General features: G+C 35.9%; 2 protein-coding genes across 2 annotated transcripts; one reads left to right on the top strand and one right to left on the bottom strand.

Annotated features, from left to right (window-relative positions):
* The first annotated feature begins 430 nt into the window (after positions 1 to 430).
* Positions 431 to 2,337, top strand: LOC145003936 (GRAS family protein RAD1-like). The gene has a single exon (XM_078962838.1). The coding sequence runs from the start codon at positions 672 to 674 to the stop codon at positions 2,250 to 2,252; it is 1,581 nt and encodes a 526-aa protein (XP_078818964.1). The 5' UTR covers positions 431 to 671; the 3' UTR covers positions 2,253 to 2,337.
* Positions 2,338 to 4,355: 2,018 nt separating this feature from the next.
* On the bottom strand, positions 4,356 to 9,289 carry LOC145004174 (RAF-like serine/threonine-protein kinase 20). The gene is made up of 9 exons (XM_078963063.1): positions 9,051 to 9,289; positions 6,470 to 8,553; positions 6,300 to 6,371; positions 6,054 to 6,206; positions 5,756 to 5,919; positions 5,526 to 5,673; positions 5,097 to 5,219; positions 4,841 to 4,928; positions 4,356 to 4,742 (listed from the first exon to the last, which is right to left on the bottom strand). Exons 2-9 carry the CDS (start codon positions 8,354 to 8,356, stop codon positions 4,552 to 4,554), a joined length of 2,826 nt encoding a protein of 941 aa, XP_078819189.1. The 5' UTR covers positions 8,357 to 8,553; positions 9,051 to 9,289; the 3' UTR covers positions 4,356 to 4,551.
* Positions 9,290 to 16,440: the final 7,151 nt, after the last annotated feature.

The following is a 16,440-nucleotide window of genomic DNA, read 5'->3' as shown; positions in this document are numbered from 1 at the left end:
AGAGTCACGTTTGTTAAATTTATCTCCCATTTTATTCCCACCCGGGATCTTTATTCAGGGATTTCATATTACCCTGTCAATTTGGATTCATATATCATATTACCAAAGTGATTTAGACATTTGTAGAAACTATCCATTTAAATTCATCTCACTAATGCATTTCGCGACATATGTTGATGTGCCTTGGCCTCATAGCTACTCAACATTACATACTTTCGGCCAACAAGTTTACATGATTTTGGTTAAACTAAATTGGTTGAACCATTTTATGCGACTTTTCATTTTGTGGGACCCATTTTTACAAAAACAAAGCCTACAAAACGAAAACATCAAATTGGTACAAACTCAAATCTAAAACGGACAAGGACAACACCGCAATTTTACATTAAAGTAATCTTTTTTTCGTATAAAGATCGAATCTTTATTGCATGATTACATCATATTCATATTTGACCATTTCGAGCAAAAATCTTGAACCTTAACCTTTTAGCCAGCTTACCTTGTTTGGGTGTGTTGGGTGGTGGTTGACAAATATTTCAGATGCCTTGCCTGCCGATTTTCATCCATTTATAATCTTAAGTTCTTAACTATATATAAACACACACACTTCATAGTTCATATTTCAAATCTGTTTTATACCATAAACTCAATAAAAGAATAATCTTTAATTTATGGAAGAATTCAACCATTTTGGGTTCTCTTCCACCAATATTCATCAACACCTACCAATTCGCCGGTTTTCACAGGCAGCACGTGTTGAAGAACACCACCAATTCCTATCAGATGATCATAACTCATCATGGGAGCTCCTTCATCACCTTGATGATCAAGTTTATCCACCGGAAATGGCTCCTGCTTCTGCGGATTCCATGGAAGAGTTCCAATTTGTCGACAGCTTCTTCAACATCGAAAATATCTACAATGAAGACTCATCATATAATAACTCTTTCTTCCCTGAAGTTGTTCTTGATGACACTTTCTTGATCCCTGACGACAATGGAGATTTTCCGATGATGATCGATATGAGTATGAGCAGTTCATATGAAGATGCTACCTCGCCGGAAATGTCTGTACAACCGGCAGCCACCGTAGACAACCAGGATCAGGTGAACGTAAATGGTGTCGACGACGGTTTACAACTGGTCCACCTCCTCTTAGCCTGTGCAGAGGCGGTGGGTTGCCGGGACACTCAACTCGCCGATTCAATTCTCTCCCAGATTTGGCACTCTGCTAACCCTTTTGGTGATTCCTTACAAAGGGTATCCTATTGTTTTGCAATGGGGTTAAAATCAAGACTTATCCATCTTCAAAAGGGTACCATTTCAATGGCGAACAATTGGGAAGAAGGTGATGTCACGAGGGAGGAGAAGATCGAAGCTTTTCATCTCCTCCACCAGACGACACCATACATTTCGTTCGGATTCATGGTGGCAAACGACGCCATTGTTCAAGCGGCCCAAGGGAAAGATCAAATCCACATTATCGATTTGGGAATGGAACACACGCTCCAGTGGCCGTCATTGATAAGAACCCTAGCATCAACAAAACTCATCCGGATCACCGGAATTCTAGGAGAACGGGGAGAAACCGCGGAGTTGGAATCGGAAATGAAATCCGTGGTCGCCGGAGCGAATTCCGTCGGAATTGAAGTACAGTTCCGACTGATTCCAGGGCCAGCCACTCCGGCGATGCTAACGAGAGAGAATCTAGGAATAAAAGAAGGTGAATCGTTGTTTGTAAACAGCATACTCCATTTGCATACGTATGTGAAGGAGAGCAGAGGTTCCCTGAAAACGATACTTCAGGCGATCAAGAAGTTAGGGCCGACGCTGCTAACGGTGGCGGAGCAAGACGCGAACCACAACGGGCCATTTTTTCTCGGGCGATTTCTTGAATCGTTACATTATTATTCGGCGATATTTGATTCATTGGAAGCAAGAATGGGGAGAAACAGTATGGAGAGGATGAAGATTGAGAGGAATCACTTTGCGGAGGAGATAAGGAATATAGTGGCGTATGAGGGAACGGAAAGGGTGGAGAGACATGAGAGAGCTGATCAATGGCGGCGGCAGTTGGGGAGGGCGGGGTTTCAGGTGGTGACCGGAATGAAAGACCGGCAAGCTATGGTGATGAAGAGTTTAGGCGGTGGTGATGGGTATACAGTGGGGAATGATCAGAAAGGGAATGTTTTGCTTGGTTGGAAAGGGAGGCCGATCATGCTGGCGGCGGCTTGGCAGCCAAGCTCCTCCTAGTGCCGCCTCACTCCGGCCACTTTCCTTTTCTTCTTGGCCCGATTTATTACTTTCCATATACATAATACATGCCATATTTTGATGAGGGTAATTATGTCTTTTACAATGACAACTTTCACCTAGGTGGAATAAAAACATGTCATGATCATAATATCATAATGTTGTATGTAATACGAAAGGGGAGTCGATTGACAAATTAATCTACATTCCATGTAAAAGAGTTTAATTGATTGCTTAATAAAGGCAAGGGGAGTCTTAATCTAATTACTTTGATGGTTCCTATGCCATACACACAATTAAGAACCAATTGAGATCTTGCAATTGCACCAAATCTATTGTAGTTCCAAGTTTAAAGTTTTATAAAATTATTGTTTATGTTGTTCACTTGGAGGTCTTCACACGACAATGCAAGTTATATACTTATGTTGGATGTTATATCTTTGTTGAAAGAAAGTGATTGGAATTCGTAAGATTTTATATGCCAATGTGTCTCACATGCATAGTGTGAAAATTTCAAACACCTTTTAACTTGTGGATTATTAATATTGAGTTAGCCGATAACTTTGATGATGATTAGGGATGAGCTCTTAGCTATACATCATTGCTTTAAATTTGGATGGGATTTCTTATGAGATTCGGGGAATCATGTCATGATGTATCCTTTTTAGCGACAACATTAAGTTTGTGACAGAGACTAAGATTGAGTTGAATGTTAAGTTGGATAGGTGATAGACGACGGTGAAAACAGAGGGGTTATGTATCAACACACGTAAGTCGGAATATATTTGGTACAATTTCAATCGGGACTGTAATGATGGAGTAGACGTATGCATCGATGAGTAAGTACAAATTAGAGTTTAAAGTACTCTTTGTCTATGATCTATAAAGAAGGGTTGTGCATATGAGGCTACCCACCGCCCAACTATGATGTGTGTATATGTTGGTTAAGAAAAAGCAAGAAATGAAGAACAAAGTTGCGAAAATGCCTCGTGTGGACATGCGCTAACACGTTGGAGAGGATACAAAATGCGTCAATTAGAAATACATTAAAAGTGATTTCGATTACTAAAAATTTAAGAAAATAATTATTGTGGTAATTTAGAGATGTCCAAAAGAGGCAACCATCGATCCTTAGGAGTGTGGAGATAGTCATTGTTGATGGCATGAGAAGAGGACGACTGAGGAAGTGAGCAAATAGTGTGAAATTAGACATGAAAAAATTGATTCTTTCTGAGGATCGTGACATTGGATAGAAAGGTGTGTGTGCTTAATATTTGGAAGTGGAGTAGTATATCTTAATGTCTTTTTTTATTTGCTTATGCTTTTCGCATTGTATTTACTTTCTTACTTTTGTTTCCTTTTCTTTTTATATATCAGATGTCAATTATAGAAACATTATCTAAGAGTGGAGGTATGATTGTCTATATCTTACCTCTCATTACCATATTCCTATAAAATTTGGGTATTTTTGTTGTAATAATCATAGTTAGGCTGAGTGGAGTAGTGTCGACTGCACCGAGCTCTACCTTAGACTAAGGAAAGAAGGAAGGAAGAAGATCGAATGGAGAAGAAAGGTGGAAAAAGAAGGCAAATAAGAGAGGACTCGACAGCTGATCATCGAGGTGGTCCACCGAACTCGACATGTTGAGTTGGCGGCACAGTGTATATTGAGGCCGCATCGGATGTCGAGCTCCACTCCGTCAAGCCTTGTGACTATTACATCCCCCAACACACCCACCTCATAATTATAACTGAAAATGCCAATGAAAGGTGGTATTGTTTTCGCATCTATACGTTGTATAGTTTTCCACAAAGAGACTACTAGATTGATGGTAGTGTAAATTTATCAAACAACAATTGATTTATCATGTCTACCAAAGAAAAATGTGGATGTGAACAATAAGAAAAGAAAAAAGTACATAAGCATGCATATCTATCTAACAAGAAACGAAACAAAATCAAAGAGCCATGAAACATTCTAATTGAGACGTATGCCTCTACACAAAACTAATGATCATTAAAGTCGTGTTTGTTATATAGGATAAGACTAAAGGGGACTCTATCTCTATCATCGATGATGAGAATACGAAAGGCATCCACGTATTTACACAAACAAGTATTCAATAGCAAGTCCTTGTTTCATCATTTTACATTTCTCCCGTCCGTCTTGACATGTATGTTATGTAATATCCAAATGGAAACAAATACAATAATAATAATAATAGTAATAATATGAGTTTATGCATGATAAAAGTACACCATGTTTGTATATATATAAGCGTTTGAACAAAGCAATCTACTAGGACGCCTTGTGATGCCCTTTACTCTGTTGCTGACAAGCAGCAGACATGACCCGTAATTGATTTGTTATTTCTGTAAAAGACGGCCTCACAACCGGATCCGGGGCCCAACATTGCTCCATCAACCTTCTCCACTCCGGGTCACAATCACTTGGAATTGTGGGTCTAAGTGTGTTGTTCACAATACCACCTGTAATATTATTATATACATAATAAACTTTTACAAATACTATAAACCAAGTAATAATAATTTGGTTAAAAAAAAAAAATACTCAAGTCAAAGCCTACCTATGATTTGACCATAATGCATATTTGCATATGGCTCTTCGCGAGTAAGAATCTCCCATAACACAATCCCAAATGAGAAAACATCAACCTGTTACATTTTTATAAAATAAATAAATAAATAAATAAATAAATAAATATATATATATATATATATATATATATATATATATATATATATATATATATATATATATATATATATATATATATATATATATATATTGACTGAAAATGTATTTAGTATTTAGATTTAAACCTTCTCAGAAACTTTATTGCTGCCACCATTTAGTAGCTCTGGAGCCATCCATGGGAGTGTTCCTCTAACACCACCTGAAACCAAAGTGTTGCGTTTGATTTTTGAAAGTCCAAAGTCACCTACCTGCATAATAATAATCCAATTAAAACTTCATTAATTTTTTTATTTTCTTCTTCCTATTAACTCCTTAATGGGTAATGATGTCTGTCTAAATAAACCATCTGAATGAGACTAAATGACCATTTTACCCTTACATTCCAAACCACAATACCTATCAATCTTAACGTGAGAGGAAAAACACAAAGGGAACATATATGAAGGGTTAAACAAGGTTTTTGGCTTAACCCATTAAGTCGTTCTATCTATCCACATTAAGAGCTTAAATATATTAAGAAACAAAAAACCATGATATTTCTTTCATGTCATGACCTTGCATATAGGGCGAGAAGAATCTTTCATGTTCACCAACAAATTGTCACATTTTAAATCGAAATGAACAATGTTCTTGGAGTGTAGATATTCCATTCCAAATGCTGCATCCATTGCGATTATAAGCCTCTTTCGGTGATCAAGATGCCTAAACATTACATAAAACCAGATATGTTATTAAAATTTATACAGCTAAAAGATTCATTTATTGATCTTTTGCAAAATTCTACCTATCTTTGCGAAGTAAAACATGTCTTAATGAGCCATCAACCATGAATTCTGTTACAGTAGCTAAAGTCCCATCAGGCCCATCTTGTACTACACCATAAAATGCCATTACATTTGGATGATGAAGCTTTGACAGAATATCAGCTTCCCTCCAAAACTCTATTGTCTACAATATAAACAAACATAAACACAAGATGACAAAATTTACCCTCATTTATCACACAAAATGATTTATATATATATATATATATATATATATATATATATATATATATATATATATATATATATGATGCTAACCAGTCTTTCTTGTTCAGATGATCTCCCTGCAAAACAGCTTTTCTTGATGCGCTTGATTGCGACATCTGTCCCTCTCCACTTTCCATGGTACACTGTACCAAAAGTACCAGATCCAAGCTCCCTTAACTCTTCAAGATCTTCATTCCTTATAATCTGCAACAAGAACCATATAAAAAAAAGTTCAAAACTACATTAATCTTTCATGACCTTAAAGCTTTTTGATATTGCATCATTAATTCAACATACCTGTAAAGAACTGATATCAAGATCACCCAAAGAAAGATCGATAGAAGGTAGCGCTTCATTTCTTGTTTCAACCTATGTTAATACAATTGAGCAATGAAGGAACATTCTAAAAAAGTCAACTAGTCAAACGTACATGAACAATAAAAAAAAAAAAAAAAAAAAAAAGCTACCTCATACTCTGAATCTGGAACTCTCATGTTTTCTGCTAAATCCTCAAACTGTATCCCCTCATTGGCTTCCATCTGTGAAGGATTGTAACTCGGTTGCAAAGATGTTGACTTTTCTTCATCTTCAATGGAAGTGTGATCATCTTTATGGACCACAGAAGCTTCTTCTTTAATATTGTGAAGTCCAGATAAAAACACAAGATGATCTTGATCGATAAGAGAAACATGATCATCCTTGTTTCTGAATTCATCACCTGCTAATTTCTGGAAAAAAGACCAGTTTTTAGGTTCATGATTTGCAATGTTCATGCTCAAATTTGTTCCATCTTGTGGTAATACACCCATTCCAGGTGAATCTTCCGCCATTGCCCTTGCAAACACATCAGATAAAAAATCACGCGGAAACCGGTCGTTTATATCAATCAGAATGTCCCCATGCTCCGCCCGGGAACCACCACTAGCCGCCGGAGCACCGGTGGGGGTGACACCACTAGCCGCCGGAGCCTGACCATGACCACCACCGGCGGCAGCACCACCATCATTCTGATTCTGAACCTGATTCTCTTCGTTTTGAGAAGCTGGATCTTCAACGGATTCCGATGTGTCAACATCGGATTGTAATTGAGAAACAAGGAATTGAGAACCGAGTGAATCGTCTGACTTGGTCAACCGATTAAACTCCGTGGGCCCACGTGGGATCCTCTCGGAATGATAAACACGTGGGGGTGCGACAGGTGGCACGACAGCTGGCGGGGGCTCAAGGTAACTCAAATCAATAAGATCAGACCCTGAGTTATCGGGACCCACAACACACGAATCGTTTTCATTAGGCGTAACAGCTTTTGAGGACACGTGTACTTGTTCATGGTGTTTTTCCTCATTTGCTTTAGGTTTTGGAGGTAACTTTCCCTCCAAGTCATCTCTAGGAGATTTTATATTCTGTTGGGGTGGGACCGATGCTGGAGTTTCTACAGGGGATTTATCTCCTGTGGAAGGGAACACGGGAATCGAAGATGGAGCATCGACATTTTGTGTATCGAGCTCGTTTAGATTATTAGCAGAAGATCTCATTAAACCATGCATGCTCGACTCCTTTCTTGAACCCCCCATGTCCATTCCGTTTACAGCAACTACAAACTGGAATTCGGAATCCCCTCCGGAATTAGAATGGATGGAATTGGAATCATCCAAGTCACTCAAAGAGAATAGAAACAATCTAAGCTTTTGTGACCCTTCGCCTATACCTAACACACTGCATTCCTCCATCATATTCTGTAAATCTTCATCAGAAGAAACAGAAACTAAAGCATCAAGATCTTCACCAGGAAGCTGATATTTTATCGCATAAGTTTCTATATAAATTTCCATCACTTTTTGGCGTAATTCTTGCCAAAAAATATCTCTTTTTATACGGATAATTCGCGTATTTCCTCCAACGTATCTTAGCTTTCCATCACTTGGACGTGGTAATATTTTTCCACCAAAACTACATAAAATCTTGATTTTTGATGAATTATCTGAAGCACTGGAAGAAGAAGCATAATCATGAATAGCTCCTCGTGAACTACTGTTTTCAAGATCCTTTGCAGTTCTTTCTATAGTGTTGAGCATGGGGATTTCGGACCCACTTTCGGATCCCGTATGGCTAATTCCTAAAATGCCCTTCAGTTCCAGGTAGTTTGATGTGTGACCAGGGTCACCTGCGGGAAACTGGACGAAGGGCATTTTGGGGTTTACACGGTCCCGCATGAATTCTAGGGCAAATTCTTCACCTGTTCTGATGGAATAATTTAACACGGGTTTAACTGAAGATGATCTAGGTAGAGAATCATTACTCTCGGATTGAATGGAATTGTATTGAAGATGGTTGTCGCTTTTTGATTGCTCCATTGTAGAAACTGTATGTTTAGACCTTTCTGGAAAGTTAAAATTAATGGTGGCAAATCTTGATTTGAGAATACCATGAAAACTGGAAGGAATTTGTATGGGGGTAACTCATTTTCAAAGGTATAAGATCAAAGTAGAATGAATCTGTGTGGGAATAACTGATTCTCAGAATACCACCTTCAGTTTAATGAGCTTGGAACCTTCAAAATAGAATAAATCAAAAGAAATTAAACATAGAACCCATCGACAGTATATGCTGTAATGTATTCTAGATGTAAGAAATTTTGAATGTTAGATGTAAAATAAGTTTTTTTTTAATGCAATCGTTTAGCAAACGCCTTCAAACATCAGTTTGAATCGAGCTGACTTCAACCCATTACCAAGCAACCCAAACAGGTGACATAACTATTATCGGTATTACGAATTGAATACACACAAATTCAGAATCACATAGATGAATAAGTTCGTAAATACCCAAACTTTCATACTTCCGGTGGTTAATTTGTGCAATAGGTGCCCGTGAATTCGAGAATCGAAACAGTTAGTTTGGTAAACGAGCATGATACAGGAATGCAAGTTAGGAACCTAGAAGATCCAATCATGAACCTCCTCGATTCTAAAAACCCAGATCTGGAACTGTGGTGATTCAAATACGTCGATAAGAAAACACTAGTAGATTAAAGGGTAGATCATATACCTGAAGAACATCTTAGAAGAGTCTCCTAATTTAACGAAACAGTTTCTGACTGTGATTTCTTGATTAAGCTATAGGCTGATACACGTATTTGCACGCAGTCTCACTCTATCTTCGTTTAATTTGGAATCGCCTTTTTGGGGGCAGACTAAAATTGGGATTTTTGAGGTTTTTGTTGTTCATCCAAGTCAAACGATCAAGTCCTCACTCATATCCTACAAAAAATCGACTTCTTTCTCACTATGATGTTGTCAAAAACACTTTTTTAATCTATTAAAAAATATACATAATATGACTAAAAAAATAAATTATATAAAAGAACCCAAATATTTTGAATTTTATTTCGTTTGATGTAGACATTAATGAATTTTATTATTTGTTACATCATTTTGTACGAGTTCTTTTTCTTTTGTCTTAAGAAATAGTTGGAACTATTTAGTAGCTAAGCCTTTTGACGTCTTGTAGAAAAATTATTGTCTTTTGAAGAGTTGATAGAGAGCATCCCATGTGTTGCACATCCATAGTTTTGTTTGCATCATAAATAGGTACACTCTTATACCCAATTATCAAGTTGTATTTAAAATCCAGTCTTATCCATCCCATATCATACCCTATTAGGAAATGGGAATAAGATTAATTAAGATAATTAACTTTTCGATTTGTTTATATGTAGGCAACTATTTTTTTTTACATATCTAGGTAACAAACTTTTTGAAACTCTTCACATATAATCATTATGACCTGTTGTAGCAGGTTACCTCTGGCTACAGTAGGTCATAATGGTTACATGTGAACATTTTCAACAAATTCGTTATCTAGATGTGTACAAAAGAAAAATAGTTAGCCAAATATGAACAAAACCAAAAGTAAGAGTAAATTACACGAATGGTCCCTGTGGTTTGGGGGAATTTATGCGTTTGGTCCCTAACTTATTTATTTAATTCAGATGGTCTCTACTGTTTTGTTTTGTTGTGTTTGGTTCATGTCTTACCTAAAAAGACTAGTGTGTCCTTATTAAATTAATTTTTTTAAATTAATTTTCTTATTTGTGTATTTTTTATATGTTTAAAAAAACTAATAGACTTCACATATCTGTATCTCCTCACCATCCTATCTTTCATCATCCTAAACTTTTATTTATTTTCCATATTTAATGACAACGAAGTCTTCACCATCTATTTTTTTCGGTCCTTCAACTTCGGCGAACCAACACCACAACCCAATAAAGTGAAGAGACCGTGGGTTATGGTGTTTGTTCGCCATAGTTGAAGGACCAAAAAAAAAAGGATGGTGAAGACTTCCATGTCACTAAAGATTGAAAAAAAAATAGAGGTTGAAGAGGATGTGAGATGGGATGGTGACCGGTGGGACCCAAATTAAATTTCTCAAATGTGGTTTTAGATTTACGGTGAGGAGATACAGATATGTGGGGTCTATTAATTTTTTTAAACATATAATAAATAAGAAAATTAATTAAAAAATAAATTAATAAGGGCATAATAATCTTTTTAGGTAAGACAGGAACTAAGCACGCAACAAAAAATAAACAGTAGAGACCATCCGAGTTAAAAAGAATAAGTTAGAGACCAAATCCACAAATTCCCCTATAACATAGGGACCATTCATGTAATTTACTCTTACTTTTGGTTTTGTTCATATTTAGGTAACTATTTTTTTTATACACATCTAGGTAACAAACTTGATGAAGCGGTTCACATATAACCATTATGACCTGTTGTAGCTGGATGTAACCTGCTACAGCAGGTCATAATGGTCATATGTGAATAGTTTCAAAAAGTTTTTTACCTGGATGTGTACAAAAAAAAGTTACCTATATGTGAAAAACCCAAAAAGTTAATTACCTTAACAAATCTTATTCCCTTAGTAAATCCATTTGGGTTTGTGGGTATATGAGTATATATGTTGGTAAAAACGTAAACGAACCGAACGTTCATCAAACTATTTGTGAATCGTTCAACGGAAAATTCATTTATGTTCATTTATTTAATAAATATACAAACATTAACACAAACCTTGCTCGTTTAGTTAAACGAACGAACACGAACAATAGTCTCATCCATTTTAATTTCTGTGTGATGTTCAATAGTTTTTTATTACATTATTATATTATATGTTCATATATATTCAATTATGTTTGTTTATCTTCATTCATTTATGTTTGTTTAACATGTTCACGAACATGAACAATATAATTTGTTAAACAAACGAACATTAACAAAAAAAACTTGTTCGTGTTCTAAAATATGATCAAATAACAAGATAAATTATAGAGTAAACAAAGACATGAGAGTAGATAGAACTTTTATTCCAATATTTGTGATGAAATCTTCAAACTTTACAATACATAATATTCACTATTTATATTAGACAAAGAAGATGAAAGGTGTTGTACGATATGAATGCTCATTATAGTGGTGCCTAACTATACTCATAAAACTCATAATAATGTTTGCTATAATGTTCACTAATTATGGAGAGTAATGGGGGAATATGGAGAATCCAATAGTCATTCACTAAATAATAATTCATAACACTCCCCTTTGAATGACGATTGTATCATGCCTCGTTAAAACCTTAATCGGTAAAACCTCATGGGAAAAACTCTTTATTAAGGAAAAAGAGTACATGATTAAAATAGATATTAGAAACAATTGCCTCATTAAAAACCTTGCTAAGAAAACCCAGTGGGAAAAACATAGTTAAGCAAAAGAGTATAATCTGTTTCCAACTCCCCCTGATTAGCACATCACTTTATTTTCTTGAAGCACCACATAACAATGTTTCGTACCATCTTTTCAAATTTCGATGTAGGAAGTCCTTTAGTAAACCAATCAGGAAAGTTGTTACTGGATTGAATTTTCTAGATGTTGATGCCACACTCTTTTTGAAGATCATGAGTGAAAAAAAACTTTGGTGATATATGCTTGGTTCCGTCTCCTTTGATAAATCATTCCCTCAATGGAGCTATACAAGTTGTATTATCTTCATATAGTATGGTTGGAACATCCCTGTTAGAAGTTAGACCATAATTCTTGCAAATGTATTGAGTTGAATTTACTAACCAAATACATTCATGACTTGCCTTATAAATTGCTATAATCTCTGCATGGTTAGAATGAGTAGCAACTAAATTTTGTTTAACAAAATGACAAGAAATTACATTCCCTCCACAAGTGAATAAATAACCTGTTTGGGATCGAGCTTTGTGTGAACCATATAAATATCCAGCATCTGCATAACTAATTTGTTGGAATAGTGTCTAAGGCTGCAACTATATTAGGCAAGTACTTGACCCGGTTGTGCATGGTCCTTTTGGGTTGCCTTCACCAAAGCAACTTGACTAGAGAAATAAATAGAGAAAGAGGTTATTATGATTTATTAATATGTTATAAGAATAATATATTAAAGGAGAAATCATATTTGTTTAATTAATATTGGTCAATAATTAATTAGGAATTAATTTTGTGATCAAGTGTAATTAATTAAACTAGAGGGGCTGAATTGTAATTATGTGATAGTTGCAAAATAGGGCAATAGTTATCCTTGTAAAGGATGGACGAATTCAAGGATAAGGATATCCTTAAAATCGTCCAAGGTCCAAGAGATAAGGGTTTTCAAGGCTTATCTTGTGGTTGCTTGGTGGGCAAGTAACTGGATAATGATGTGACATCCCCCAAAATCACGACCATAAAAGACCGATTTTCATTTATGCTTTTAAAATAAATTCAGAGTAAATCGTTTTGATTTGAAAGAGTTGCGGAATTTGTTCCCAAAAACAAAACATGATAAAACAGTGTTTACCAAAGCATTTCATAAAAGAAATGTATTTTTTTCATTATATAATCAAAACTCGGGGTGTCATGTTCCGATATAGACCAACAAGCATAAACGATAACATTACAAGTCATTCAACAAATATTTACATATACAGACTTGTAAACAAAACAACTTGATGGTTTGTCCATCTTACACCCTTGCGCCACTTCCTGTAATACAAATAAAACTGAGTGGGTCATGCTTGGGAGCCTGGTGAGCATATAGGGTTTTCAACCCACAATAAATAATTAAATTAATTATTATCAACCAATAATAACCTAGTTACCCATTCCCGTTATTCTCACTTTACGTCCCTAAAATAACTAACACAAGGGACCTAATCTAAGAATATTTTCATCGGGGTGACAACACATGCTGCGGGGGTTCCTCAGCAATATAAGTCAAATAAGGCAACCATGAGGGAGATGGAATACAGCGAATGAACACCCAAGTTCATTAACACCTACAGGTTATGAGCCTGGTAGCGTTCCACTAGACTGTCTAGAAAAGTCTGTGGTCGTCATCTAAATTCCGCTAGATGACTGGATCAAAACAACAACGAGGCCTCTCATCTGTTTATTACACACCAACTATCTACCCATGTTCTACCCAACATATTAGTAGATAAAAACATACATTTTTATACATATTTTCAAAACCTGTATAGCATGCTTGATCAATACATTTTCCATATAACAGATGAGGCACACACACATAACACGTATTTCATATAGAAATAATCATATCTATAAGATAGAAGAAAGTGAATATACATTCACACACATAACAACAAAATATACACATAACACGTATCTCGTATAAAATACTTCATAGTTATACGTTAGGAGAAAGTAACAACGCATCCACACGTATAAACAACAATATACTTAATACATTCAAACCATACTTGTATTATTATTGCGTTTATGAAAGGTAGTATACACTCACTTGATCAAAAGATGATCGGACAACACTATGACTTGCAAAAGTAGTAATCCTCAGCAGATCTGGAAGATCTCTACAAAAATCGAACTTCTCGCGGGCAGAGCTTCGGCTCGGAAACCGCACTTCTCGGGATCTTCGGGATCTCGGGATTCGGGAATATTACCGGGGCTTCGGGATGGCTTCGGGGGTAAAAACGCAGAGCTTCGGCACAAAAACGAGAGGAAATTAGCAATTAAACCCGGACCCCTCGCATCCAATTTATAGGAGGCTGGAACCTCCTCGTACACGGGGCGTACGCCTGTACGCGGGGCGCACAGGCCCGGAAATGCGTCACTGCATGCGTCATCCGAAGTGTCGACACTCTGGTTGTACGCGGGGCGTACTCGAGTATGCGGGGCATACTCGAGTACGCTGGGCGTACTCCGGATGAGTCCGGTGACTCGTCTTCGGATAAGGCCGATATTTAATAATTAAATTTAATTATAAATTGTTTAATAAACTTCGAAAATTCATATTTCCTTCATACGAACTCCGTTTTCGACGTTCTTTATATCCACGCGAAGGTGAGACTACGCTCTACAACTTTCGTTTAGACTCCATCGGCTAATTTTGAGTTTATTTTTATTATTTATTTTTAATAGGCCGGGACAGAAAATTTCGTTATAAATTGATAACTTCTTCGTTTGACGTCCGTTCTCGCCTAACTTTTTATCGCTTTGATACTAACAACGAGATCTTCGATTCTCGTTTAGATCACTAAGGCTAAATATCGCTCTAACGTAAATTTCACTTTTTACGTTAATCAGCGTTGTCGGTTCTGTCGCGAAACTTCGACAGGTCATAACTTCCTCGTTATAACTCGGATTTCGGCATTCTTTATATCTTCGGAAACCTTGTTTTAACTACTACAACATTATCTAAAGATATCAAGTTTATTATACACTTAAATTTTGACGCTTATTTTTATTCTTAATTAATCAAACCACATAATTAAGCAATTAAGCACAAAACACATAATACTCAAATAATACACTTCTATTATTTCAAGACGGGTTACAAAGGTTAACCTAGACTATTACATTGCTAAAAATGGCAAGCCCAGAAACACAGGCGTTACAAATGATAAGGACTGAAACCCTAATCCCAACCCTATATAAAGACCCCTAAGGCCTTAGAATTTCGTCCACTTGATCCCTAGAGCATCTAAGGACGATTTCTACCTCATCCCTTCTCTCTCTATAGCCTCTCCAATTGCTTGTGGTGTTTGTGAGCCATTAGAGGCACTACACTTGTGGTGCTTGCTTTCAAGACTTAGGGTTTGAAGATTTAAGTTGTTATTGCAATATAAGAACAAGAGGTATGTAATCTAACCTTGTATATTAATTTCGAAAATAGCATGCTACATTAGGGTTTTATTCTTGTGTTCATAATGTTGTGTATCTAATAGCAAAACATAGATCCGAATTAGGGTTGCATGGACACATAGGATTGTTTGTATAAAACCCATCAGTGGTATCAGAGCCTTTGGTTAACTTGTTTTCAATTAGTATTATTCAATTGTATGAACTTGACAAATTAGGGTTTATAGCCAATAAATCCTAGGAGGCCATAGATTTCGAGATTAGGGTTTCCTAACCCTAATTTGCGAAAATCTTGAAAGGGTTTTTGAATCCTTTCCTTTTAATCCAAGATTTCAAAATCTAGGGTTTGCAAACCCTTAGATTTCGAGATTTTCCTCCTTCCCCAAGATAAGATCCTAAATTTTAGGGATTTGGATAATCTCATATCTTGTAATTATCTTTTAATGGTTAAATATGGTAATTAAAGATTTTGAATTATCCCATCCCATTATTTTCGAAATTTAGAGGGATAAAAGGATTATGATAAGTGAATTGTTTAAATGGTAATTATCCTCATGATTTAGATAAACCCTTATGATTTAATAATTTAAATTAAGAGTTCAATTTGTGATAATTATTAAATCAAGAGTTTTAATATTTAAAATTTTAATTTAAATGGTATTAAATTTCAAAAATTTTAAATTGGAGATTAAAAACCTAGTATTTTTGAAATGTTTAAAATACACCCTATACTATTATATTATTACAAGTTTAATATATATATATATATATATATATATATATATATATATATGTATAATTAATATGCTAGTCTTACCGTTAGTAGGCCTCATTCACGAAGTTGGACTATAAGGTGGGTATAAGGTTGTTGCCTATAAAATGACGCTTAATGGGTGTACACTCACACCCACCGCTTGCTTTATCGGTGGAGGGTCGTTAGCCGAACGGGTAGGATAGGGCAACCTCATCCTCTCATTAAAAGTATAATATGAAATACAAAGTAACTACAAGTTTTAAAATTTTTTCCCAATCCTAGTTACTTTAGGAAAAGTGAATTGATGCAATCCCATGAAATTACACTTTGCACCTTGCTAAGAAGTTAGTGGAGCGTGTGTGGTTTACCGGCACACTAATTGGCTCTAAGCGAAGGTGGCAAAGGGTGATTCATTGTTTATCATAGTTCGATGGAGCGTGTGTGGTTTACCGGCACATCGAATAGGTGATCGTTACAATGAAGGCACCATGTGAAT

Source organism: Lactuca saligna, chromosome 7, assembly GCF_052625555.1.
Source record: "Lactuca saligna cultivar CGN05327 chromosome 7, ASM5262555v1, whole genome shotgun sequence".
Classification (NCBI taxonomy): Eukaryota; Viridiplantae; Streptophyta; class Magnoliopsida; order Asterales; family Asteraceae; genus Lactuca; species Lactuca saligna.
This window is presented reverse-complemented; position numbering and strand designations above follow the sequence as displayed.

What these genes read in the sequence shown, in the direction of transcription:
- LOC145003936 (XM_078962838.1), top strand. Translation starts at nt 672, where the DNA reads ATGGAAGAATTCAACCATTTTGGGTTCTCTTCCACCAATATTCATCAA.
- LOC145004174 (XM_078963063.1), bottom strand. Translation starts at nt 8,356, where the DNA reads ATGGAGCAATCAAAAAGCGACAACCATCTTCAATACAATTCCATTCAA. An exon ending in GTTTTACTTCGCAAAGATAG is followed by an intron (nt 5,674 to 5,755) that starts GTAGAATTTTGC and finishes TGTAATGTTTAG; the next exon opens with GCATCTTGATCACCGAAAGA. An exon ending in GCAATAAAGTTTCTGAGAAG is followed by an intron (nt 4,929 to 5,096) that starts GTTTAAATCTAA and finishes AAAATGTAACAG; the next exon opens with GTTGATGTTTTCTCATTTGG.